The sequence below is a fragment of the Vanacampus margaritifer genome, chromosome 17 (genome assembly GCF_051991255.1).
Source record: "Vanacampus margaritifer isolate UIUO_Vmar chromosome 17, RoL_Vmar_1.0, whole genome shotgun sequence".
NCBI lineage: Eukaryota > Metazoa > Chordata > Actinopteri > Syngnathiformes > Syngnathidae > Vanacampus > Vanacampus margaritifer.
The window spans coordinates 12,922,551-12,947,160 of NC_135448.1; the positions used below are offsets into that span (position 1 = coordinate 12,922,551).

At 39.5% G+C, this 24,610-nt stretch overlaps 1 protein-coding gene across 5 annotated transcripts; it reads left to right on the forward strand.

Annotated features, from left to right (window-relative positions):
* Positions 1 to 24,339, forward strand: LOC144037299 (protein spire homolog 1-like). Of its 5 annotated transcripts, XM_077548668.1 has the most exons (20): positions 1 to 553; positions 3,837 to 3,868; positions 9,637 to 9,915; positions 12,054 to 12,179; positions 12,454 to 12,528; positions 12,612 to 12,776; positions 13,499 to 13,585; positions 13,673 to 13,802; positions 15,109 to 15,150; positions 16,433 to 16,480; positions 17,928 to 18,064; positions 18,136 to 18,214; positions 18,434 to 18,582; positions 18,715 to 18,735; positions 19,034 to 19,066; positions 20,855 to 20,992; positions 21,068 to 21,138; positions 21,213 to 21,240; positions 22,405 to 22,568; positions 22,650 to 24,339. In XM_077548668.1, exons 1-20 carry the CDS (start codon positions 181 to 183, stop codon positions 22,924 to 22,926), a joined length of 2,454 nt encoding a protein of 817 aa, XP_077404794.1. In that variant the 5' UTR covers positions 1 to 180; the 3' UTR covers positions 22,927 to 24,339. The 5 variants fall into 5 exon arrangements, with proteins under 5 accessions (XP_077404794.1, XP_077404795.1, XP_077404796.1 ...); XM_077548669.1 differs by lacking the exon at positions 19,034 to 19,066 and having other exon boundaries at positions 2 to 553; XM_077548670.1 differs by lacking the exon at positions 15,109 to 15,150 and having other exon boundaries at positions 3 to 553.
* The last annotated feature ends 271 nt before the right edge of the window (positions 24,340 to 24,610 follow it).

A 24,610-nucleotide genomic window follows, 5' to 3' on the forward strand; every position in this document is an offset into this window, starting at 1 on the left:
AACTTGAATTGGTTCCCTGCAGTCGGTGCATCATCGTCTGTCATTCGTTCCACAGATGACAGCTAAGCAGCAACATTAGCATACGTGTCCGCGTCAAAACATCAAAAAAACAAAGCGACTTTGTTTGCTTCAGTTTCTCTCCTTGCCGTCGTTATGCCGGTGACATAACGCCAGCCGGGCATGTCCACTCAACCAGATATCGACGACGGGCTGCTGACTTCACCGAGCATTCCCCGCGACTTCGCCGCCGCCTTCAGCGCTTCCGCCGGCGGCGACGTCAACATGGACGCGGCGGTTACCGGGGAGGCGGCGATGGAGAAGATGGAGGTCTCCCTGGCCGAAATCCTCGCGCTGTACAGCCAGCCCATCAACGAGGAGCAAGCCTGGGCCGTTTGTTACCAATGTTGCCGAACGCTGGCGGCGAGGCGGCCCCAGCGGAAGGGCTCCAAGAACTCCGGTGGCGATGGAAACTCCCCGCGGAGGATCGAGGGACCCGGCGATGTGAGGATTGGCCGGGACGGCACCGTCACGCTGCGCTTCGAACGCACCACAGGTACCCACTTCAAAAAAACATCTTTAAATGACGCATGATGACGTTAGCACGTATAATTTGAAATACGGTTCTAAATGTAGTATTTTGCAAGGGACGTGTCACACAAAGCGAATTTATTATGATTTATTGAAATTGATTGGAGTGGGTGTGTGTGCGCCGGTGGTGGCTCAGTAAACAATGTACCACGTGATGGGGGGGCACCATGTTTTACAGTCTGCAGCAAAAAGGCGGCTATGCTAAAAATAGCCCAAATGCTAACATGCGTGCCTCTCATTTGGTACACCTGCATGATATCACGTTTTTAAAATTTACATCTATCAATACGCTGCAGAAGGCAGAGCTGTTTTATGCTAGTTTAAATAATTATGTTCAATAACACAGGCATGTATGTCATGATTATTATCAGTTTGCATATGCAAACATGCTTTCAAAGCACCTCGGGCCACGTTAAACATCACAAACACGTTTTAGCACTGCATAGTTTTCTGAGCTAATGTTTATTATTATATGTCGTCATCATTAGCTAGTTGGAAACACGTTTTGTTGTAGAAAATCCCCCCCGAAGCCAGTTTCACTTGGCAACATACATTTTAATAGATGTGTAGAAAAGTCTCAAGATGTTATGCCTTAAAACAGGAAGTCTGGCAGTTTGGGTTGAAGCAACCATTTAAGACTAACATTCATTCAACTACTTTATAAATGTAGTCCTCCCCCAAGCTAGTTTCACTAAACATAATACTTTGATTAATTTTTCATCACGAGTAGACCCAAAAGTCTCAAGAAGCCGTGTTTGAAAAGGCACAGGAAGTCTGACATTTTATTTTGGAGCGGCCATTTTAGGCTCATTTTCATCGGTCCTTCAGGCACAAACTACCGGTAGTCTGAAAATTCTGCCTCTTTGCAATAGTTTCACTTGGCAACATGTACTTTGGTTGACGAGTCATCATGATTAAACCCACAACAACAATAATAATAATAAAGTGGCTGTGTTCGAAAAAGCACAGGAAGTCTGCCATTTTAGTTTGAAGCGGCCATTTTAGGCTCATTTCCATGGGTCCTTCAGACACAAACTAGTTGGAAACAACATGAACATTGGTAGACCCACCAAAAAGTCTCAAGAAGCAGTGTTCAAAAAGGCACAGGAAGTCTGCCATTTTACTTTGAAGCGGTCATTTTAAGGCTCATTTCTATTTCAAACCAGTCAGAAACAACATGCACTCCCATGTCGTGATATAAGCGTTGCATAGCCAACCGCTAATGTTTGTTGTGACTGGAATGTCACCCTGCCACCATGAACATCTTGGCACTGCCCTAAAACAGAACAACAACACAACCCATTAGACGCATACGGCGCCCGTGAGAGCAATTCAACTGTTTCACCAGCCTGCACGGGGAGGGGGGGGGGGGGGGGTATATTTTAGGGGCATGTCGGCATCCTTCGGAACGGCTAATGAGCCCGACGTGACGCCAATTAGGAAGAATGAAAGCGCGGGGCGATTACGCAACCGGCATACGGTCCGGCACATGCGCGGAGCTGGCAGCCGGCCGCCCTCCGAACTGGCATAGTCAGCAAATATCAAGAATTCAAAATATGTTAAAAGACGACACATGTAGAAACACTGAATCTATTTTGCTGTTTGCATGACTCTCAATAGAAAATCTAAAAACAATTTGAGGTGAAATGGGAAAAAAAACAACAAACACAGCATTTCCTATGGGAAAAAGTTCCCGGTGAGGTGGACTCTGCCGCCTAAACCGCCGGCGACACAGAGCTCCTTGTGTCTCCTGCTGCCCCCCACCCCCCCACCCCCGACGACCGTTAATGGGTGACTCTTTTATTTTCTCTCCCGTCTCAATTTGCAGTGAGTGACCTCAGCTCTCAGCGAGTTCAGCCGCACGGGAACCAAAATTCTCATGGTTGTAATACGACGTAGGGATGCGGAAACGCCACATGGAAGGGTCAAAGTACTCGATGGGTGTGAAGTGAGGTGGCGTGATGTGAAAGTCTGCGGCTCATTCACTCACACTACTTGAATGAACTTTTTAGTCCGTCTTTCACTTTCTCTTCCTTGAGCTACTGGATTTTATTTGATGCCAGTTTAGCACATGCGATATTGTTGATGTTCAAGTTTACAGGTAATAGGAATCCATAATCGAGTTTAAGTGCCACTGCTCGTCAATGACACATCACAAGTGCACAGAAAATAATTCAGGGTTTTGTCAGTCATTTGTTGAATTGAAAACTAAGTATTAAAATGTATTTAAATGATTTATTTATTTTTATTATGTTTTTATTTGTTTTCTTTTTTGAGAGCTGAGTATTATTCATTTGTGTGGTCAACCTATCATCGTCACTCTCTTTTTTAAAATGTATTTAGAAAAAATGATATTTTTGTGAGTTTTGGCTTTTCCCGCAGGTGTCGACTCATAAATCTAAACATTAAAACATCAGAAGATTTAGCTTTTTTTTTGTAAATTAAATTATATATTTGACCAATTATTTAATGCATTTTTTTTATTGTCAATTCAGAAAATGTATAGTATATTTAGGGGGATTTTCACAATTATAAAAAAATTTTCATAATTAAATGTATAGATTTTTTTTCTATTTGGACCTAAAACAAATTCAAACAAAAGCATTAAGAAAAAAAGTTAACATTAAAATATTTGAAAAATAAATATTTTAATACGTGTTGAAAATGTGTATATTTTTAAAATTATTATTATTATTTATATGTTAATATCATATATAAATTAAATTTATTTTTTTAATAATTAATATTTATATAATTTATATATAAATTAAATAATATATATAAATTAAGATACATATATCCACTCAGTATTTTTAGGGGGAGTTTGGTATGACGCTTCAATGTTGTTTGTTTATTTATTTAAAAAAATCAAAACGATACATTTTTGTAATTTAAAATCCATAAAAAAAAAAAAAAGCATCTTAAAAATTTAGAAAATAATTGTAATTTCTGGTCATTGTTGAGCCCAAAAAAAAAAGTTTCAGTCGAGTATTATAAGCATTTGTGGGTTAAATATTTAATAACCGTTCCTGCTGCAATATGTATGGTCCACCCTGCTCTCAACATTAGTCGCCCCAACTGAATATTATTTCTAAATATAAATTATATTTCTTCACGCCATTGTTGGGTGGCATTCTTATGAGCTAATTGTCCTAGAATGTTCCAACCTTGATGTTCGCTCATTGCACAATTGCGTATGAATAATCCGAATAACAGCGGGTGTGTCTGTCTTGTTTTTGCTGTTGCAGATAAATACGGATCGGCGGCAACATCACTGGAGGTGAGTTTCACGCACTCTCACGTGGAACGCTCACAACGCAGCGTTAGCGCAATGTTGCATGATGGGTGTCCAAAGCGCACGGCACAGTGTGGAGTTGTCCAAACATCACAACGGAAAAGACGCATGAAGTCAGCCATTTTGGCGACCATTTTAGATTTGTAATCACCTTCTTTTCTTTAATTTAAAAAACATTTATTTTTTATTTTTATTTTTTAAAGAAAATATTATTAAAAATTAGGGGCATTAGGCAATTACAATTTTTAATCGTAATTAATCGCATGACTGCACTAGTAGTCACAATTAATCACTAATTTTATATCTGTTCTAATATAATAAAAAAAAATTCTAGGTATTCATACTCTTGTTAACAAAAGTGGGACAAATAAGTTAAACTAATAGAAATAGTTCAAATTAATTTTTGACGTCTATAGCCGTCGATGGCAGTGAATGAGTTAATCGCGAGTTAACTAGGTAAGTCATGCGATTAATTACAATTAAAACATTTAATCGCCTCTTGCCCCTAATTATTAATAATCTTTTTTTTTTTTTTTTTTTAATGAATTTATGGCAGTGAATGAGTTGATCTTGTAAAGTCTACATGGTAGCAATATAAGGTATAATACAAATACTTTTTTTTTTTTTTTTGCTTAACTATTCCACAAGGAAAACCATACAACAGATTTTGTCCAATTCTAACATATGCCTAAATCAATTAAAAATAAAATTTTAGCAAGTAATTGACATTGTGACAGTAAAAAAAAAAGTAGGCTAACCATATGGGTGACCCTAAATTACATAACATGTTAGATAGCAAATTTGAGTTGTGGCCATAAAATGGAATCTTCTCCTCATGTGGTGTGTGTTTGTCCAGGCGAGATGCAACCTCATAATGTTGGGTGGAGACGTCAGTGTCAATGTGTTGCGTTTGTGTACACCAGAGTTCACCACCAGTATGTGTGTGTGTACCACCCAGCAGCTGACGACTGGCATGTAACCACACTGCCAATTTTAGGAGGAATTGGATCAGATAAGAACATGAGATGGAATTTGATCAAATTAGCTTAATTGTCCACATTCCTCTAGCTACATTTTTAAAAATTCATTCTTGAGCTGCTGCTGTTATAACTTCCTCCACCTCGTCAAACTTGTTCAGTGAAGGCAAACCGGAAAAATGATTTCCCCACGTTACGACCTCATTGTTTTGTATCCCTTTTGATCCCAATCGATGTCTTGACTCAAATTTCACTTTTGAGCTTGCATTACCCGAGACCCGTCTTGCCTTTCTGCAGACGCGGCAACATCTGCAAAAAGCCGCAGACGAGCACTTCGAGTGGATGCAAACCATCTTTGCTGTCGTGAATGTTTGTTTACTGCCACTAGTGGCAAATATGTGTTGGGGCAAGTTACTTTGTCCTGAACAGAATGTTTCATAACGATAAATCAGAATTCACGATTGTATTTTTCTTGATTTTTGATTACTTTTCCTAGAAACTAAAAAAATAAATACACTGATTTTAATTACTTGGTAGGAATTCTTGTGAGTTCCGTTTTAGTAGCCACAACTAGCTAACAAGAACACTTTTTTTTTTCTTATTCAACAGTCTGGATACACGTCAAAACAAGATTCTAGCCGATTTTTGCCGATTCTGGCCTACGATGTGAACGTCTGTACTGTCCAATTGAGTGTTAAGCATGGTACAATATCACTGAATCATGATATTATCGATACAGTCGGCAAATTATTCTAATATGGTGATTAGAGATACTAATGTTATTTTCAGGGTTGATACTGTTTCTAACCGATATTTGGAGCTGATATTCATTTTCTCTAAAAGAGAAAATATTGACGTTAACGTTTTACTACAACTTTTAATTTGTTGAATTTTTTTAAGCATGTTAATTGAACAATTTTTAAGATGAGCAAAATATTGGAGTTATTTTATTTTTATTCTTAGTCAAAACACAACTTTGTTTAAAATTTGTAATTTTTTAGTCTTTAAAGTTTAAAGTCTTTTCAAACAAAAAATTTTTTGCTACAGAAAAAGTTTTTGAATAATTTTAAAACGTTTTTACGGCTAGAATTAAAATGTTTAAAGGTAATATAGTTTTCCACATTTTCAAAACATTTGAAATGTTAAATTTTCACTTATCTTATTTTTAATTTCAAGAATTTTTTGGGAAGAAAGTTCCCAGAATCAGCAGCATCTTTTATTAACAACTCATTCACTGCCATTGACGACTATAGACGTCAAAAATTCATTTGAACTATTTCTAGTTTAACATTTTAAACAGCAGCTCCACCGCGACGCACTTGTTTACGTCAAAGTGCGCTCTTGTTGAAACGGCAGTAGCCGTATGATTCCCTCCCTGACGCGCTCATGTGTGTTGACACACAAACGGGTCATTCTTTCCCCCGTCTGCGTTCGTGCTTGACTCACTGATGCGCCCTCACCGCGTTAGCAGTTATCACGGATGCTCAACAATAAAACTTAATCATTTCTTACCTTAAGTCGGACATTGACAAGCCGGCTTCCAGTGGCTGTTGATAAGTAAAACAATTACAAATACGACAGTGATAATTTTTTTCTCCCAAAATAAGAAACAGTTAAAGCTGCACTTTGTAACAATTTGCCCCAAAATATCTTTACAATAGCCTTTCATTTGACCATTTATGACTGAAACTTTTTAAAATTAGTAGATAAACATCTTAGCTGTTCATAATGGGAACTCGAGCCCCTGACCAAGAGTTTTCAGACTGGATTCGGGTTTAGTCCTTGTAAAAAAAGAAGAAGAAGATATTACATTATTTTTTAAAAGCAGTTCGGATATTAGAAGATGTAAAAAGCTTTGAGTGCTACAAAATATTATTTGACTTTTTTTTCCACAATTGACACTTTTTAACTCATTCACTGCCATTGACGGCTATAAACGTCAACAATTAATTTTAACAATTTCTTTAAGTTTAACATTTTTTTCACTTTTGTTAACAAGAGTATGAAAACCAAATTTTTTTTTACTGTACATTTAGAACAGATAAAAAATGTGTGATTAATTGTGAGTTAACTAGTAAAGTCAAGCGATTAATTATGATTACAAATTTTAATCGCCTGACACCCCAAATTTTGAATAATGTTTTCTTTTCTTTTTTTATTCATTCACTGCCATTGATGGCTATAAACGTCAAAAATTCATTTAAACTACTTCTATTAGTTTAACATTTTCTTCCACTTTTGTTAAGAGTATGAAAACCTGTAATTTTTTTATTGTACATTTAGAACATATATAAAATGTGTGATTAATCGTGAGAGAATTAGTGAAGTCATGCGATTAGTTACAATGAAAAAAGTCGTCCTTAATTTTTAATAATCTTTTTTTTTAATGAATTTATGGCAGTGAATGAGTTAAAAAGTGAATTGAAAAAGATGGCACTGTTTTTATTACAAAAAGTTAAAAGTTGGATATGACAATTTTTTTTTAATGTTACAAAATAACAACATTTTCAAAGTAGTCAACTTTTTTTTTAAAGATAAAAAATGCTATTAAAAAACATTTAATATAGAACGCGATTTTGTTGATTATTTTTTGTTTGAATTATTTTTAACCGTAACAATTGTTTGCAAGGCTCTTAAAAAAAAAAAGTTTAACACTAATTGTATTGTCAAACTATGAAAAACTAGCTGTGGTAAACATATTTAAAAATAATTTTCTCACGTGAGTGGTGTGATTCACCAACCACCAAGCATGTTATTTTGTGTCAAACAGGTTCTTATACATGTCCTAACCGTAAACCCCGAAACAAGGCTTTCTTCCCTGCTCTGGTTTAGCGACACCCCTCGAGTCAGTAGTAATGTTTGTTAGAGAGCGCGTTCGCCTTCCCTGGGTGGAGGCCGCTCGCTAATTATCCGATCACCGCAGCAGAACCAGTCCCGGCTCCAGTTACCAACAGTGGAGTTGTTTACTACTTCCTGTTGTTTGTTACCTGTCAGGCTGAGTCACAGAGGCTGGGATGACCAACTTGTATTTCCTTTTTTTCCCTTAAATGAGGCTAGTGTCTCAGTGGATGGTGACGTATAACGTGGAACCCGTTTTTTTAGCTTTCCTGAGAGTTCTAAAAAACTCTTCCTTGTACTTGACACGTGTGACTCTTCCATGTGTCGTAATCCTCCGATGTCCTTGTGTCTATTCTGTTGTCCTATGGATTATACAATTATATAATAAGACACTAAGCGATAGGATATTTACACCCCCCCTCCCCCCAGAGCAGGATTATCTGCTCCACACACACGAGATGATTCACGAACAATGTTTGTTTAAAGCCTCGAAACCCAAGGGATGGTTTGATACCATGGTGGTCCTGTTGTGGCGTTCCCCACGGATCAGACGTTTGCCCGCTCTTATTTATGCTGTTGTGTGTCTCAAGGACTACACAGTTGCCCATTTATAATTAAATTCTGCAGTGAACCCAACAAACCAGACCAGTGACAAGCTTATTATTTATCATATAGAGTTCCTCAAGGATCAAGTCTAGGTCCACTGTTATTTCGGGCAAGTTTTCTGTGAGGATATAATGTCAGAAAAATGTCAAAAGCATTGACGTGGACTCGAGTGTGAAATCAAAGTCATTGGGCTGCGAAAGGAGGAGGAGACCGTATGTCAACAATGCAGTAACTTCTTGAGCCAAGCCAGTCAACGCCCCGTGACTGGCACTCCTTCGCCAGGTCCTGCTTCTTGGCAGATCCAACCTAAACATTGCTCTCCCTTAGCGCCATCTAGGTGTTCGTCTTGGTTCAGCAAGGCTGGAGTTAGTTTTATTTTTGCTTCGTTGAAAACCCCGTGTACAACTACATCAACTTTGCATATATATGATGTATTTAAATTCGACAAATCCTACCACATCAAATTTGGACATCATGCAAATCAGTGAAAAATATAAATGGGTCAAATTGTTTTGTAGTCCACAATAAGGTTGGGGATTTCAACCTCTTGGGAAAATGTTACCTGTGCTATTAGGAACAATGGAAATATGAGCCGGAACCGGTTCTGCGCATTCTTTGCAAGGTTGACACTCAAGTGCTCCTTTCCTCGGAAAGGTTCCAAAGTTAGTCTTCTGTCATCTTTTGTTATGAGCTTGCAAATCAGAGCCCACCCCAGGGACGGAAATTTGGCCTCTAATTTATCTTTTGTCGTCCCTTAAGTACCACAACTTTGACTTGATATAATTTGTGCTGTGATGATGCTCTTTACAGGGTCAAATTCTCGTCTAGTTTTCATGTGGTCCTCTACCCAAGGACCAAAACCATAGTCCACTGTTATTTATGCCGTGTTGTTTCTTAATGACTAGACCTTGGTCCACTTATTTAGGCTGTAGTCAATGTTCCTGAAAAAACAACTTAATGTTTCAATATGGACCTAATACTGGTCTGTTGTTTGTGCAGTGGTGTGTCACAAGGATCCCACTATAGTAATTTATTACATTTATTTAAAAAAAGCATGTTGACTGTAGTTTTCCAAAAGAACGAGTACAGGATCCTCATCTATGTTGCGATGTTCCTTTGGGCAGTCCAGGATCCTCTGGTCTATTAGTTTTGGTGTTAGCTATAGCATTCGTCATTATTTATGAGATGTTCCTCAAGGATCACAGCTTGACCCCCTGCTGTTTATATTGTGGCATCCCACAAAGATTCCGTCTTAGCCTTCCATACTTCATGCTATCTCAGTCAAATTTTGAATCATTTAACTAACATTGTCGTATTCTCGCGGCGCCGCAGGTGATCGACTCGCTGGGCGTGATGATCTACAAGGCCCTGGACTATGGCCTGAAGAAGAACGAAGAGCGCGAGCTGAGCCCGCCGCTGGAGCGCCTCATCGACATGATGACCAACGCGCAGGAGGCGGAGAGCGACGACGCCTGCCCCGACGAGGGCTACGAGGCCACCGAGGAGGAAGAAGAGGAAGAGGAGGAGGAGGAGGATGAGGAGGAACAGCTGGCCATTTTGACTTCAGGTGGCACCGTCAGCCAAATACGAAGCTACCGCGACTTGATCTCGGTAGGGCCGTAGAACAGTTACCTCAAATAGATGCTAGTCCACTTTAATTTTATGCTGTGATGTTCCTTAAGGACTTGATTCTTGTTCAGTATTCATGTTGTGGTCTTCCACAAGAATCAAACTATAGCCCACTATTTATTTATGATGTGGTGTACCCCAAGGGTCAATCCTCATCCCACTGTTATTTAAGCTGCGGTCTTGCTCGGACCACTTCAACTTTGCAAGTGTTAACAATCTTGGTTCAAAGAGTTTTTCTCCTTGGGTTACATCACAATTACCTTGCGGTGAATGCCCCCACACCACCACTTCGCGCACCCCCACCCTCCCCCATTCTTCCGTGCGGCATATTGCGCTGATGGGACCCGTCACGCTGTACATTCCTGACGCTCGCAGGCCCGTAAACAAACTTGGTATTTCCAGCGCAATAAGCTGAGTAAATATTCACAGGCTTAGTTCCTCATAGTGGACGCTGTGTAGTGACACACACACACACACACACACATTGAATGGGTGTGTGTTGCATTGCATTGGCATGACTTGATTAGTTGGCTGACGTCCGTTCTGCAAAAACCCTGCACTGTCATCTCGTGTTTAACACTTACTTAACTTTTTGTTTTGCTTTTTGTATGCGTAACAAGTGTTTAACAAAAGCTTGCTGAAGACCATTTAGTTTTCTTATACCGTGGTTATTTACGGCTATCGGCCTTGAAATTCTCTCCGGCGTTTCCGCTGTACAGTTTATGCAAAAAAAATGCTAATGACATGTTCCAAACAGGTGCCGTCAACTGCGGTTGCCAGCTACTTCATCAAAATACGTCACAATTTGCGAGCCTCAAATTCCTAGCCAGAGTATAATCATTATCTTGCCCTTGCCATTTAAATGTATCCTTACGTTGAGGTGAAACTGCATCTCCGCTATAGGGTGCGATCGTCTTGTTACATAAATTTGCCTACTTTCTTTAATGGAACATTTCCCATACGTCAAGCATTTTTTTTTTGTGTACAGCAGCAACAGCAAAAGTAACAGATGATGCAAATTTTAATGCTTAGCTGTGATTTTAACTGTGATTGTCCTTGTTGTAATAGTCATAAGGGGTACAGCTTGTCGGAAAATGTCACCGTGACTGGACGGTCAGGTTTATTTTTTCCTGGAGGGGTCACGTGACTTTCTCGGCAAAGTTGAAAGTTTTGCCAGTATTACTTGACACAAAGACAATGTAGGACAAATAGACAATGGCTAAATGCTATTGATAGCGTTAAAATTAGAGCATGGCTGGATGTGGTAATAATATCACAAAAAGGGTCTTCTTATGTAGTATTTTGAAGTAATATATATACTATATAAAATCCTTATGCTTAAAGGCAAATGCTAACATTAGCTTTAAATTTGGGCCCACATTTATCCATTTATTTTTAATAAATCCATTTAAGAAGTTTAGTCATATAATATAATGTATTTATTGTGGAATTTAATCTTGATTTGTTTATTAAAATGAGCATTGCTTTGCGAAATAAATAAATAAATACAAATCACAATTTGTGGCTAGAATTTGACCGAGCTAGCAACACTTGCATTTTACATGTGGGTAATTTACCAAATAACACATTCATTTAACACATGATTTTAATTATTGTGTAAATTACTTATTGTAATATGTTATTTGATTTATGTATCAAAACTAGCAATGCTTTCTGTAAAACAATCCAATTTGAGGCTAAATTTGACGACACAATTAGCCAGTGTATGCTACGTTTCTTATTGATTGTACATTACTAGGGATGCGCGAGGACCGATACCGGGTATTGTATCAAGCCGATACCTGGCCTTATTTCATGGTCTGGTGCTTGCGACAATCAGGAACTAGAAATGTGAATAGAAAATTGCTGTTCATTTAATTCAATTTTAAAGTAAAATGCTTTTGTTGTAGCTAATTGCTAAATGCTAAGATATATCGGTCATTGTTTTTTGGGATAAATTTTACGTATCAAAATTGGTACTAGTGGTATCGGTGACTAGGGTTAGAGTACCCTAACCCGAGTTGAGTACTTGAGTAAAAAAAAAAGTGGTATGGACCATTTCAGTGTTAATCCACCTTGTGAATTGTTTTTGGGATGCTTCTCCTCCCCTCCCCGTCCAGCTGTGTTCCTCCCACCTCCCGAGCCCCTCGGACGCCCCGGACCACTACCAGGCGGTGTGCCGTGCCCTCTACGCCGAGTCCAGGGAACTGTCCACCTTCCTGGAGAAGATCAAGAACGCCAAGGAGGTAAAAAGCCAAATGGTTGCCATATGTCTTCAACAAGCTTGCGTTACACAAAATACGGCGAACTCACCGAAGGGTAATCTTATGTCAACTATTTAAGGAGCTTAGCTGAGGGGACCCACCAAGTGATGCTAATAAGTCGCCACAGTATTGCGCATTCCAGCCAATTAAGAATGTTACTCAACCAGGCCCTCAGTCTGACTTGTTATTTTTCTACAGTAGCCACGCCGCTAGCAATTAACATGACTTAATTTACATTATTTTGACTTCATGGCAGAATCTTCGCAAAATGGAAGGCGAGACAATCCAACAACCTGTCCGTGACCTGGATGAGCTACAAAATGCAGATTGGGTAGGGACAAAGGCCCACCGCTGCAGTACGTTCTATAATAACATCAAATGTCTTTAAATTTGTCTTTTTGTTCCCCGCGACAGGCTCGGTTCTGGGTCCAGGTGATGCGAGACCTGCGCCACGGCGTGAAGCTAAAGAAGGTGCAGGAGCGCCAGTACAACCCGCTCCCCATCGAGTACCAGCTGACGCCTTACGAGATGCTGATGGACGACATCCGCTCCAAGCGCTACAAGTTGCGCAAAGTCATGGTAAGCCATCGACGATGATCCCACATTGGTCAGAGACCATTTTGAACTCACTCAACTTTATTTATAACCGTTTAACATCTTGTAATTGGGCATTTGTTGACAAGACAGCAACATTTTGGAGCCTAAAAATGCTAATATGTGTCCAATTGGGTCTCATACGGGTGAATTCCTTTGATAGGAGTTTAGACATGGGCTCTAGTTTTTTAATGTTACAAAAATCTTCAAAATTGTTATCAAACTGTTGAATTTGCTTGAACATTTTTTTCTATCACCACCTACTGGCCAGGCATGCTTACTGCATTAAGTCAACTTAGAAATGTACGTGCCCCACAAAAATGCTGTTCGTTATTGAATTTATTTTGTGTAGTGTAAGAATGTACAGTACCAGTTTACAGACTTCTGCCCCCTACAGGTGTGGAAAGTTATATCCACATGTGCCAATGAGGGGGAAGAAACATCAGGCTTATTTTCCACTTTTTTTCTTTTTTTTTTTTACAGTACAGAGAGTAACGAAATATATAAACAGACAAAAGAACATAAAAATAAATACTTTTATAAATAAACTAATAAATGACATCACTTTTATAGCTGCCTTGTTGCTAGATAGTATAGCATCACCCAAAGATCTGTTTTAATATAATATGACTTAATCTAAATTAGTTTAGGTTTAGTTTCACAAAGAGATATTGACAGCATTTTTACGCCCCTCGTTGTCACTCCAGGTGAACGGCGACATCCCCCCGAGGCTGAAGAAGAGCGCCCACGAGGTCATCCTTGAGTTCATCAGGTCGCGACCTCCTCTAAATCCTGTGAGTCAACATGCACCCGTTGTGACATTGCGATGCAACACAATGACACGCACGCTAAGCTATTCACACATACGCGTTTTCTGGCAGGTGTCGGCCCGACGGTTAAAACCTACGCCGCCGCGACCGCAGAGCCTCCACGAACGCCTGCTGGAGGACATCAAGACGGAGAGGAAGCTCAGGCCCGTCTCGCCGGACATGACCCGAAGGACCCGTCTGGGTGAGGGCGCACGCAGCTAACACACATGGTTCCGCCTCCATTAAATCATCTTCCATCATAATTAATAAAGCTTCTTGTTCGACTGGGTAAACAAGGATCCCATTGACTGAGTGCTCTGGTTTACTCAAGGTTTGACTAAGTTCTGAACTTGATGTTTTTAGCCGTACTTCCTCAAGTAGTGATCGAAAAATAAACTAAAATAAAAGTAAATACACGTTTCACACACTCATTAAGGAGGTTTCAACTAAATTCATGTTGCAAACCAACACAGAAGCTCAATTAGGCTCAATTAGGCTCAATTAGGTATTGACTCAATTAGTTGGAAAAAAAAAGTCTCCCTAAAATGCCTCAATTTTTTTGCTTACAAAAAAAAGACATTTAAATTACATTGCTATCATTTACATAGGGAACTTGTTGCTCACCAAAACAGCAGGACCTGCCTTTAAATTGAGTCCTCCAGGAATATTTGTAAAAAATAAATGCCTCTCTCAAAATCTAAGTTATTTCCGTTAAAAAAAACAAAAAAAAAACAGTAGCTACCGGTAAGTGAAGTCACATTGCTATTGTTCACATGCGGAATTCGTGTCGCTAACCAAAACTGTAAAAGGCCTTGTAATTGACTCCTTAAAAAATTGCAAAATTAAGCGCCTCATCAAAATGCCTATTTTTTCTAGAAGAAAACAAACTGGTAGCAAGTGGTGTTGTCATGTCCCATATTTCGTAAAAAGTGAGACGAAGAATTGTTGCTAACCAAAACTGCAGCACCCAGAGAGGTCTTAAACTCAAATTTTGCAAATAAAATGCCTCTCTCAAAAAAAATACACCTGGTTTTTCAATCAGAAAAAAACTGAGCAACTTGAGTATAACTAATGTTCAGACATTAAACGGGTAACTGCTGAGATAATGTTGCTAACCAAAACAGCAGCACCTCATAAGGCCTCAAATAAACTCCTCCTTCAAACTCAATTTTTTTTTACATCATGAAAAAACCCAAACAGTATCATAACAGTCCGATATTTCATATATATTGTTATATATTATTTTTTAAAATCCATTTCAAAAGGCTTCTTTCCCTAATTGACGCTTCCCCTCAAACTGCGGTTGAGTAACTAAACTTCCCCAGCCACGATTTGTGCTCATTAGATTGGAAGTAAAGTGCATTAGTGGAGTAAATGTGCATACCGTACAGTGTTTGTTGTGCTCTGGGCTTTCTACTTGTTGCATAACTGTGCGTATGGAAGAGATTGCAATCATGCACTGACTGACCTGGCCTTCTTTTTCTCCAACCTGCAAACAAATGTGTCAGTCATTCGTCCTCTTATCACGTCTTACAGCTTTGACTCGTCAGGTAAAAAGTTTCCCACACCTGTCGCACCTTTTTCTTTTGCTGTTCTTAGGCCCAGCTTTCTATTTCTTTTTTTTTTTCTTTCAGTCGCAAAAACACACCCACTGTTTGTATGTCTGGTCTGTGTTGTGCGAGTATGTGTATGTGAGACACACCCGTCACATGATGCACATTTTCACAGCTGGATTCCAAACAATCAGCCGTTATTAGATCTCTTGAAATTGCTTCGTCACATTGATGTTGTTATTAAGACGATGAAATCAACACATTCTGAAAATTCATCCCTAGAAGACAGTATGACTGTTTAACATGAGTAGACCCACAAAAAAAAAAAAAAGTCACGAAGCCATGGCTGTAAAGACACAGGAAGTCGGCCATTTTAGTTCGAACTTGTAACGGCCATTTTAAGGGGTCATTTTGTCCATTTGCAGGCGAATGTAAACAACAAAGATGGCTGCCTGATTCGGATAAATTGTTTATTGTTCTGGTTAACACAGTCAGTCGAAATCACACTGGGTTACCTAAAGTAACTTTTTTTCAAATAACTAAATTCATGTTATAATAAATAAATAAATATGTTAATAGTCGTGTAAATTATGTTTTGCCGTTCACTTTGTCTCTACGGGGTTCAACATTGTCGAGTGACGTCAGATTTAAATTGGTCAGTGAAGTCAGGGTCCTATCGATCTATCTAACTAACTAATCTTTATTTTATCTAATCTAATCTAGACCCATTAAAAAGTCTCAAGAAGTTATGGCCAAAAATAAACAGCCATTTTGGTTTGAAGTGGCCATTTTAGGATAATTTAGCCATTCCCTACTCCCAAGAAATTTCCGTCCAACATTCTGACACACTGAATCGCCATGAATGAGCGCTTTTGTCATTGCGTAGTAACTAAATTTGATGACTCATCGCACGCGCAGCTCCGTAAGGTTCCGCTGGACCGAACGTCCCTCAAAACCTGGCGCGAGTTTATCGGTCATGTCACAACAGAGAGATTACGCGCCATCGCCGTCAGCCTTGCCTGTCTGCGCCGGCCGTCGCCCTAATCCACACCCGCTGAGGAATATGTCGCGTTACATAACTATGAATACATGAACGGCAGATGACGGGGCCCAATCCAACGCATCACGCCAGCGACCTCAATCCCGACGAGGAATAACTTGTCGTTCCCCGGCTGGCATCCCTCTTTGTGTGTGCGCACTTCCCTTTACGCACTCCCCTCATGCTTGTTGACTGTCCCCAAAGCATTCATCTGTTATTCATTAACGCTTTCATTCACAGGTGCCGGGAAAAGCATCAGCACGCCTCACGATTTGTGCCATACCTTAGGTACGCAACACCACTTAATATTTGTTTGTCTTTTTGATTAGCTGCACTGTGTAACTTTCAGCTCCTTAAGCCACTACATAACTGAAAATAACGTACCGCAAATGTCAAATTTTACCTAGCAACAGGCGAGTGTGGCCCCTCGTCTCCTGTCTGTAAACAGCTGACTAGCAGACATTAAGAAATGTAAAAGAATGCATCTTTTTTTTCCCTAGCCGCTGTCCTTCAAAACGGAATCAAACACAGTGGGGAGGTGCTAAAAATTTTAATTGAGGGCCGTAAAGTCGTTTGGATCCCAGTTGGTGACTATTAATGTCCACTGTTTAAGCCTATTTGAACTATGTTGCTAATAGCCATGTAATGATAACGGCAATATCGTCATATTAAAATTGTCGCGATATCGTTATTTTAAAGAAGCAGGTGGTTAGTTTGTTATTACTGTTTCATTTAAATAAGGAACGTTTTGGCCACTGCGGCAGTTATCACTCCCACAAAACATCTTTATGAAAAAACATGACTTTTCGCCCGGTGCTCATGAAGACAAAATAAAAATAAATATCACCACGATATATATTCTATACAATGTGCCGCCCTTGCTATTTGCGGGTGATAGGGACCCAGGCAGCCTACAAATAGCAAAAATCCTAGTGTAATTAAAAAGCATGTAGGCTGTATTGATTGATTGATTGAAGGCCATATGTTTTCGAACTGTCACAGAAAGCAACCACATCTCACAGACAGACAGACAGACAGACAGATTAGATAGTCATCCAATGAGAATGACAATGAGTGACATCAACTGCAAAATGAACTTTTATCCCAGTTTAGCCGTGTATATGTTGTGTGTGATGTTTAAATAGTGAATTTGGTGGGAGAAAAAATAGTTTGGAAGGTGTAACTCACGTTATGGGTGTAGGCTAGCGGGCTAGCTAGCAAGAAGCTACAGCGCGTAGCATGCCGCTGGACTCTCAGCTCAAACTTTCGCTCCGAGCAAGTTCCAGTGAATACCGGTCGCCATTTCCTCCTCCCGTTCGTGAAGCTTTTTCAAACTGCCCGCGTGTGGAGGACACGACTAGTCAGTTCGTTCGTCCCCACCTCCCCGACATGTAGCAACTGTCCCACTTGCGCGGGCGTACACGCGCTCGCTCTCTCTCTCTCTCTCTCTCTCTCTCTCGCTCTCTCTCTCTCGCTCTCTCTCTCTCTCTCGCTCGCCCTCTTTCGCACTTTCTCATCGTATAAATTGTAATCCCCATTTTTAATAAATATACCTGTAATCTGATCACATGTTTTTTACTGTAACTGTAATGGAATACAGTTAAATCCCCCCCCCCCCCCCCCCCCACCTTACTTTGCATTCAGATACGGCCGCTCTGTTGCTAACCAAATGCTAACATTAGCATTCCGTGACACCATCGAGGGTTTGACGAGCGTTTGTCCGTCCCTCCCTCAGACACCCCCGACGCTCCCCGCAAGCTGGCCATCAGCACGCAGTCGCTAGTGCGGGGCTCGGCCAACCAGCTCAGCCAAAGGAAGAGACTTCTGCGGGCGCCCTCGCTGGCGGAACTCAGTCCGAGCTCCGAGTCCGACGTAGGACAGCCACAATGGCAACTTTATGACATTGTAATGTCAACATTTGAATTGAGCAACTTTATCGACAGGAGGAGACGACGAAGAGCAGCTCCAGCGCCACAACATCCATGATGGACATTTCGCCAGACTCCAACAAAGGCAAGAAATGTAAGCATGACTTTGATCATTAAATTAGGCGGCGATTTGAACGATAATAAGCTTTAAGCTAATGGACTTTTCCAAGTCCAAATGATGTGATCCTCATAAATGTCAAAACAACATGAAAGGGGACATTTATGATGTGGTCCTCATAAATGTCCCCTTTCATGTTGTTTTCAAAGCAACTCTATCCAGAATTAGAACATCCTTGTGCTTTAATTTTTACAGCTCTTCCAGCGTTCCTGCCAGTGTCCGCCACGCCGCTGCCGGATAAGCATCAACCGTCGGCTTCCTTACGGCGCCACACCATCGAAAAGGAGGCGCCCGCCAATGGGGACCCCTTCGTCAGGCCGTCCCGACAGAGCTCCAAGTCTCTGGTACGTACGCAGATGACGGCCGTTTAAACAGTTACTCCCTCAAGTAAAGGCTGTAACTGTTAGGTTGACCGTTTGAACTCGTATTGCTAAACACTTGCATTGACTGGCTGACTTCCTGTTTTCACGCCGCAGCTGATGGACAACGCCGGCAAGGTAACGCCCCCTTACCCCCCTCGTTATAATTTTTACGTCCACAATTTTGCTCATCTCGTGTCCTGCACTGTAATGCGGCGCAGCTACTTTCGAATTACACACCATAAAGTGGTCTAGAAAAAAAAAACATGACTTTTTAGGACAACACACGAAGTACAACTCGCGTGATTAGCTGTACTCCGACTGTAATTATGTTTAATCCCAGAGGTATTATTACGTTAAAGTTTACTTTATGTAACTCAAAATGGTCTGGTGTTTGTTTGTGAATGTTGATGTCGTCCCTCCCTTTGTGGTTCAGGTCCAAGATGGCGGTAGTGCTACTCAGGGCACGGTATGTCCTCAAAAAAAAAGAAAAAACTGCTTTCACGGGACAATGGTGGCATGCTAAAAAAAAAGCAAAAAAAGTTCAATCATGTTCAATTGAACGAGACAAAACATGCTACAAATTTCTCACGTCTTCCACTATGAGTCCTTTGCCATTTGAAAGACAATTCAAGGCTATAAAAAAAGAAAAAAAGAAATTGAAGCCAATTGCTAAATTTAGCAGCTGGAGAGTTCCTGAAAACCACACGATGATTTATTCATGATAATAGCAATCAACAGAACGACAAGACTTTAATAACAATAATAGGGTAGAAATAATCTAGACATAAATCCACATTTTGCAATTTTGAAGTCTATGCTATACATTCACGAGGGACCTCTTACCAATTATTGCTCCCGAAAATGTATAAACCTATGTCCCAAAGACGTATTTATATGTCTTTTAAATGTTTTTTTTTTAAAAAAAATTTATGCTAGAGCAGAATGCTTTGAATAAGTATTTATTGAACAGTTCTTCACAAGGATATCGTGTCTTATGTATGTTTTTTTTTTAATAGACCTGTTCTTTGATATCGCGCCTAATTATACAGTGCCCCTAATGGTCCACAAATACGATACACATTACACTAGATGTCAATATCAAGCAAATTACATCCATGTGTTGTTAACAACTTTTAGAGTGAAAAAAAAGAAAAGAATCAGCATTATCGGCAAAATCGTTATCGGATAGGAAAAAGTGGTCTTGAGTAGGGGTGTCAAGATTGGTGCGTTAATTTAAAGTTCCCTTAATGCCACAATTTTTTTTAAATGTGTAATTAATGAACGCTTACTTGGAAAGCCTGTACAGGGGGAATTCCAGACACGCAGCAGACACGTCCGTGTCAAAATTTAGCAGTGATAAATGTAATAATAATGCATATAGTTGTGGAGACTGGGGTAAAGTCGTATTTTACAATTTTAAAATTGTGCAAAATTTCACAAGTTACTCCATGTTAAAGATTAGATCGCTCTTAATATGAAAAGAAAAATGACCTGAGCTGTCACCGTCTTACAAATGTAATTATGCCATCTAGTGGCAAAAAAATGACCAACACAAATCAGTATCACACTTTTTACAGTACAGTAAATCTTACTAAAACTAAATTTTATGAATTATTATGAAATTACTGTATGAATGACTAAAAGATGCAGCCATATTTCTATTAGTTTAACATTTTCCCCACCTTTGTTAACGAGTAGGATTTTTTTTTATTGTACATTTAGAACAGATATACAATTTGCGATTAATCGTGATTTAACTATTGAAGTCATGTGTTTAATTACGATTCAAAATTTTAATCGCCTGACACCCCTAGTATCGAGCCATCCCTATTAATAATAATGTGCCACCTTGCACAATAGAAATCAACTTAATCCACAGTCATTTCCCATGATCATGGTTTTCATCACAGCAATTCATCGACAACTTTTGACTACTACAAGATGTCCTTGACTTGCAATTTTTATTTGTTCCATGACCACGCTTTTTTTTCCTTCTCCCCTTCACATTAATTTTGATGATTTGAGATACGCATGTGTTTGAGCATGGGCACAGAACAAATTACACTTGTATCTCAAGGAACAAAACAGTCGATTAATTGACGGGGAAAAGCCGTCTTGGGATTGTCCCACTGTCCTTGAACGCATCATCTTGTTGGGGGTTGTTGGTGGTGTTCTCCTCCTCTGGTTCTGGTTCTTGATAACTTGTTGGGTCTCGTGTGACGCGAAGGTGTGTGACTGGTGTGCCGTCCCGCAGGAGGATTTCTGTTTCCCGGAGGAGTGTCTGGCACTGACGGTGGAGGAGGTGATGCACATCCGCCAGGTGCTGGTCAAGGCCGAGCTGGAGAAGTTCCAGCAGTACAAGGACGTCTACAACGCGCTCAAGAAAGGAAAGGTGAGAAGCAACTTTGGATTTTGAGTTAATTCACACGCTGTGACTTATTAACGCAAAAATAATACTTTTTTTCAGCTTTGTTTCTCATGTCGTGTGAAGAGGTTCTCCTTCTTCACTTGGTCGTACACGTGCCAGTTCTGCAAGAGGTATTTTTTTATTTATTGTAATATGATCAAGCTGAAGATGAAAAGTGACCATTTTGTTTTTGGGTTCTTTCCAGGCCCGTGTGCTCACAGTGCTCCACAAAGGTAACCCTTTTTTTCCCCCTCCAAAATAAATTAAAAAAAATTTTTTGGGGGGGGTCATGAAAAAAAAACTGTTCTTGTGATATTTTAATGTATTTTCTAGGAGAAATTACGAGTTGGCTGAAATGATTAATCAACAAACTAATTTGATGACACAAAAAAAACTTCACAGGGATCATTTTCGCATTTGGACTGATGTTACTGGAATTCACTGACACCCATGTCACTCACCAGGCCAGGCCCCACCTTATGAAGTCACACACGGTTACCAATACTAGTTACACATGAGGATGGTGACCCTCATTGGACAAAAATAATACTTGCTCCTCACATGCACATGTTTGTTCGATAAGGCTTCTTAAATACTATTGCAAAAAATGTCCTTGATTCTTGCAATATTGCAAAATCTTAGAGAAGGTCTTAAGGTTATAACATCTGAAGAATACTTTTTCTTGAAAATTACGTTTATATAATATAAGTGAGTAAGTTATTGTAATATTTTTATATTATAATTATATATTATATTTTTTGTGATTAACTCATTTATTGCCATTGACAGCAATAGACAACAGAAATTCCTTTGAACTATTTCTATTTAACATTGTTTCCCCATTTTTGTTAACAAGAGTATGAAAACCTATTTTTTTTGGTACATTTACAACAGATATAAAATTTGTGATTAATCGTGAGTTAACTAGTGAAGTCATGCAATTAATTATGATTACAAATTTTAATCGCCTGATGCCCCTAATTTTTAATAATCTTTTCTTTTAAATCCCCCAAAAACATTTTTTTGTTTTTTTTTAAATCATTTTTATTTTATTTTTTTTAAAGAAAAGATTATTAAAAAAATTAGGGGCGTCAGGCGATTACAATTTTTAATTGTAATTAATCGCATGACTTCACTAGTTAACTCACAATTAATCACAAATTTTATATCTGTTCTAATATAATTTAAAAAAATCTAGGTTTTCATACTCTTGTTAACAAAAGTGGGAAAAAATGTTTAACTAATAGAAATAGTTCAAATGAATTTTTGACGTCTATAACCGTCAATGGCAGTGAATGAGTTAAAAAAAAATCTTGTGTGATTACGACTTTTTTCTATAAATATTCAAATCTTGAACTGAAAAAAGCTCACTTGCTCTGTGGCAAACTTCTCCTTAGATCCGCCTTCCTTCCAAGCCGTACGCCACGTTGCCCATCTACACTTTGGGCCCCAGCGCGACGGCCAAAGACGAAGCGGGCGCATCTTCGGCCTCGTCCGAGGAAGGCAAGCAGTCATTCGGCTCGGCGCAGAACCGCCGCAGCCTGCGCAGAAGCGTCTACAAGTCAGTTTCGACGCTTATTGCACTCTTCTGGAGTTGATTTGGTTGCGTACATTTTGAAGAGAATTTCTCTTTTGCAATCAGGCTCTCAAAGTCGAGCAAGGACGCCGACGATGACACGCCCCCTCCGCCGCCGGGCGAGCTGGACCTCCCTAAGGAGCTGACGGAGGACTGGGCCTCCATGGAGGTGTGCGTGGACTGCAAGAAGTTCATCACGGAGATCATCTCGTCCAGCAAGCGCACCCTGTGCGTGGCCAGCAAGCGGGCGCGCCTCCACCGCCAGAGTCGCTCCATCTACCGCAGCGCGTCGGCCTCCGTCGATTTCCGGCCCTCGCCGCCCGTCACCATCCACGAGGCGTAGACCGAGGGAACAGGAAAGCCAAAGTCGCTTGCCTCGCTCAGGAAAACGTTGGAGAATGTAAAACCCGAATGAGACGGACGGACAAAAATGCTTGTACATAGCGTCCAATCCCAGGCCGGCAAGTTTTCCACGTAGCACTCAGGAACAATAAGCGATTGTCGCCACCCTCAGGTTGCCTCCCTCCACCTCGTCCTCCTCCTCGCTTACCAAATCTCATTTTTCATACCGCAATTTCCCATCCACATTTTATTTATTACCGGTAATCCAATTAATTACTGTCTCAATATGGAAATGGTTAAAAAAAAAAAAAAATTTTTTTTTACCCCCAACCACTTTTTCTTTTTAGCCAATTATTATAGCTAAAAATTATCTTCCTGATTGGAGCTGTTTTTCCACTTCTTTTTTTTTTGGGGGGGGGGGGGTGGGGGCTGCAACTCTTACTGTTGAAATTGCAGTTTTGTCTTGTTTTTGTTTTTTTTGGTGGTAAAAAAAAAAGTCTTCCATGCGGGAATTGCCCCTTCGCCCCCCTCACTTTATTAGCCCTAATGTACCAAAACATTTTTTTTTTTTTTTTGCTATTTCTCTCATGTTGGAAATGTAAGATTTTTCCCCACCTTTCTGTCTTTTAAAGGAAGCATTGCCAGATTGCCCCCGGGATGTATTACCAAATGCCAAATATAAAAAAAAAAAAAAAAAAGTCAAACTAAACCAAATGGTTTTAGGAAGTGGACGTTTTTCCTGACTATGGCAAACATATATTTTTTTTTAGTACTTCTCTCATTTTAATACTTGACATTAACAGATTTCCCCCAATTTATTTTTCTATGTTTGTCTTTTTTCTTGTCAACTCTGCATTTTGAAAAGTGTACCTGGTGCCAAACTGCTGTTTGTTTTCTAGTTGTACATAGTGTAATATGAATTGAGCGCTTTGGGACACGTCAGTGGGCTCACCGGCTGCTGCTTCAGCTTCCGTCGATTGTTGTACATGCTTTATAGCTCAAAGCGTGTGAATACAACTTTTAAGAGGATCAAATGTTTATGTCAAATCAAAGTCTTTATTTTATGTGTTTAAAAAAAACACCTCATGCGTCTTATTTAATTATTTATGTGGGGTTTTTGTCTTAATAATTACTGTGTTTTTTTTTTTGTCAGTTTTTTTTTCTAGCCCAGGGTTCTTCCATTCACACAAAGCAAACGGACAGTTGAAGACGTTTAAAAGCGTGAAATGATCTTTTGTTATTCTTAACTTGAAAATAACAAAACAAAACCAGCTGGTCCTGTTCTAGAATGACTCTCAGCTCTCTTTAAACCTGATTTTTTTTTCTTTTTCTTTTTTGGCTCCAGCCAGGAATGTGTGCATGCTTCTATTGTCTTTTTTTTAATGGAAGAAACAATAAAGACATTAATTTCTAATGTTTGACTCACAATGTCTCATACGCATAGACATGGGTATACAATTTTTTCTCTCCTGAAATACGGTTTAAAATTGTATCCTGATAATATTGTAACTTCATCTCATCTCAATATTTTTATATAGTACATCAAAAAAATCAATAACCGTATCTGAAACAAAGTGCTGTGCATAAAAAGTAGACATTAAACACAACTGAAAATAGCTAATTATTCTTTTCAAAAACAATACTGTACCTCTTAATCTAAGCATATCAAACCTAATTCTCCTTTC

Excerpts from the sequence above, each read along its gene's own strand:
- LOC144037299 (XM_077548668.1), top strand. The coding sequence starts at position 181 with ATGTCCACTCAACCAGATATCGACGACGGGCTGCTGACTTCACCGAGC. Across the intron at positions 18,065-18,135 it reads GTCCGAGCTCCGAGTCCGAC|GAGGAGACGACGAAGAGCAG; the intron begins GTAGGACAGCCA and ends CTTTATCGACAG. Across the intron at positions 19,067-20,854 it reads GTAGTGCTACTCAGGGCACG|GAGGATTTCTGTTTCCCGGA; the intron begins GTATGTCCTCAA and ends GCCGTCCCGCAG.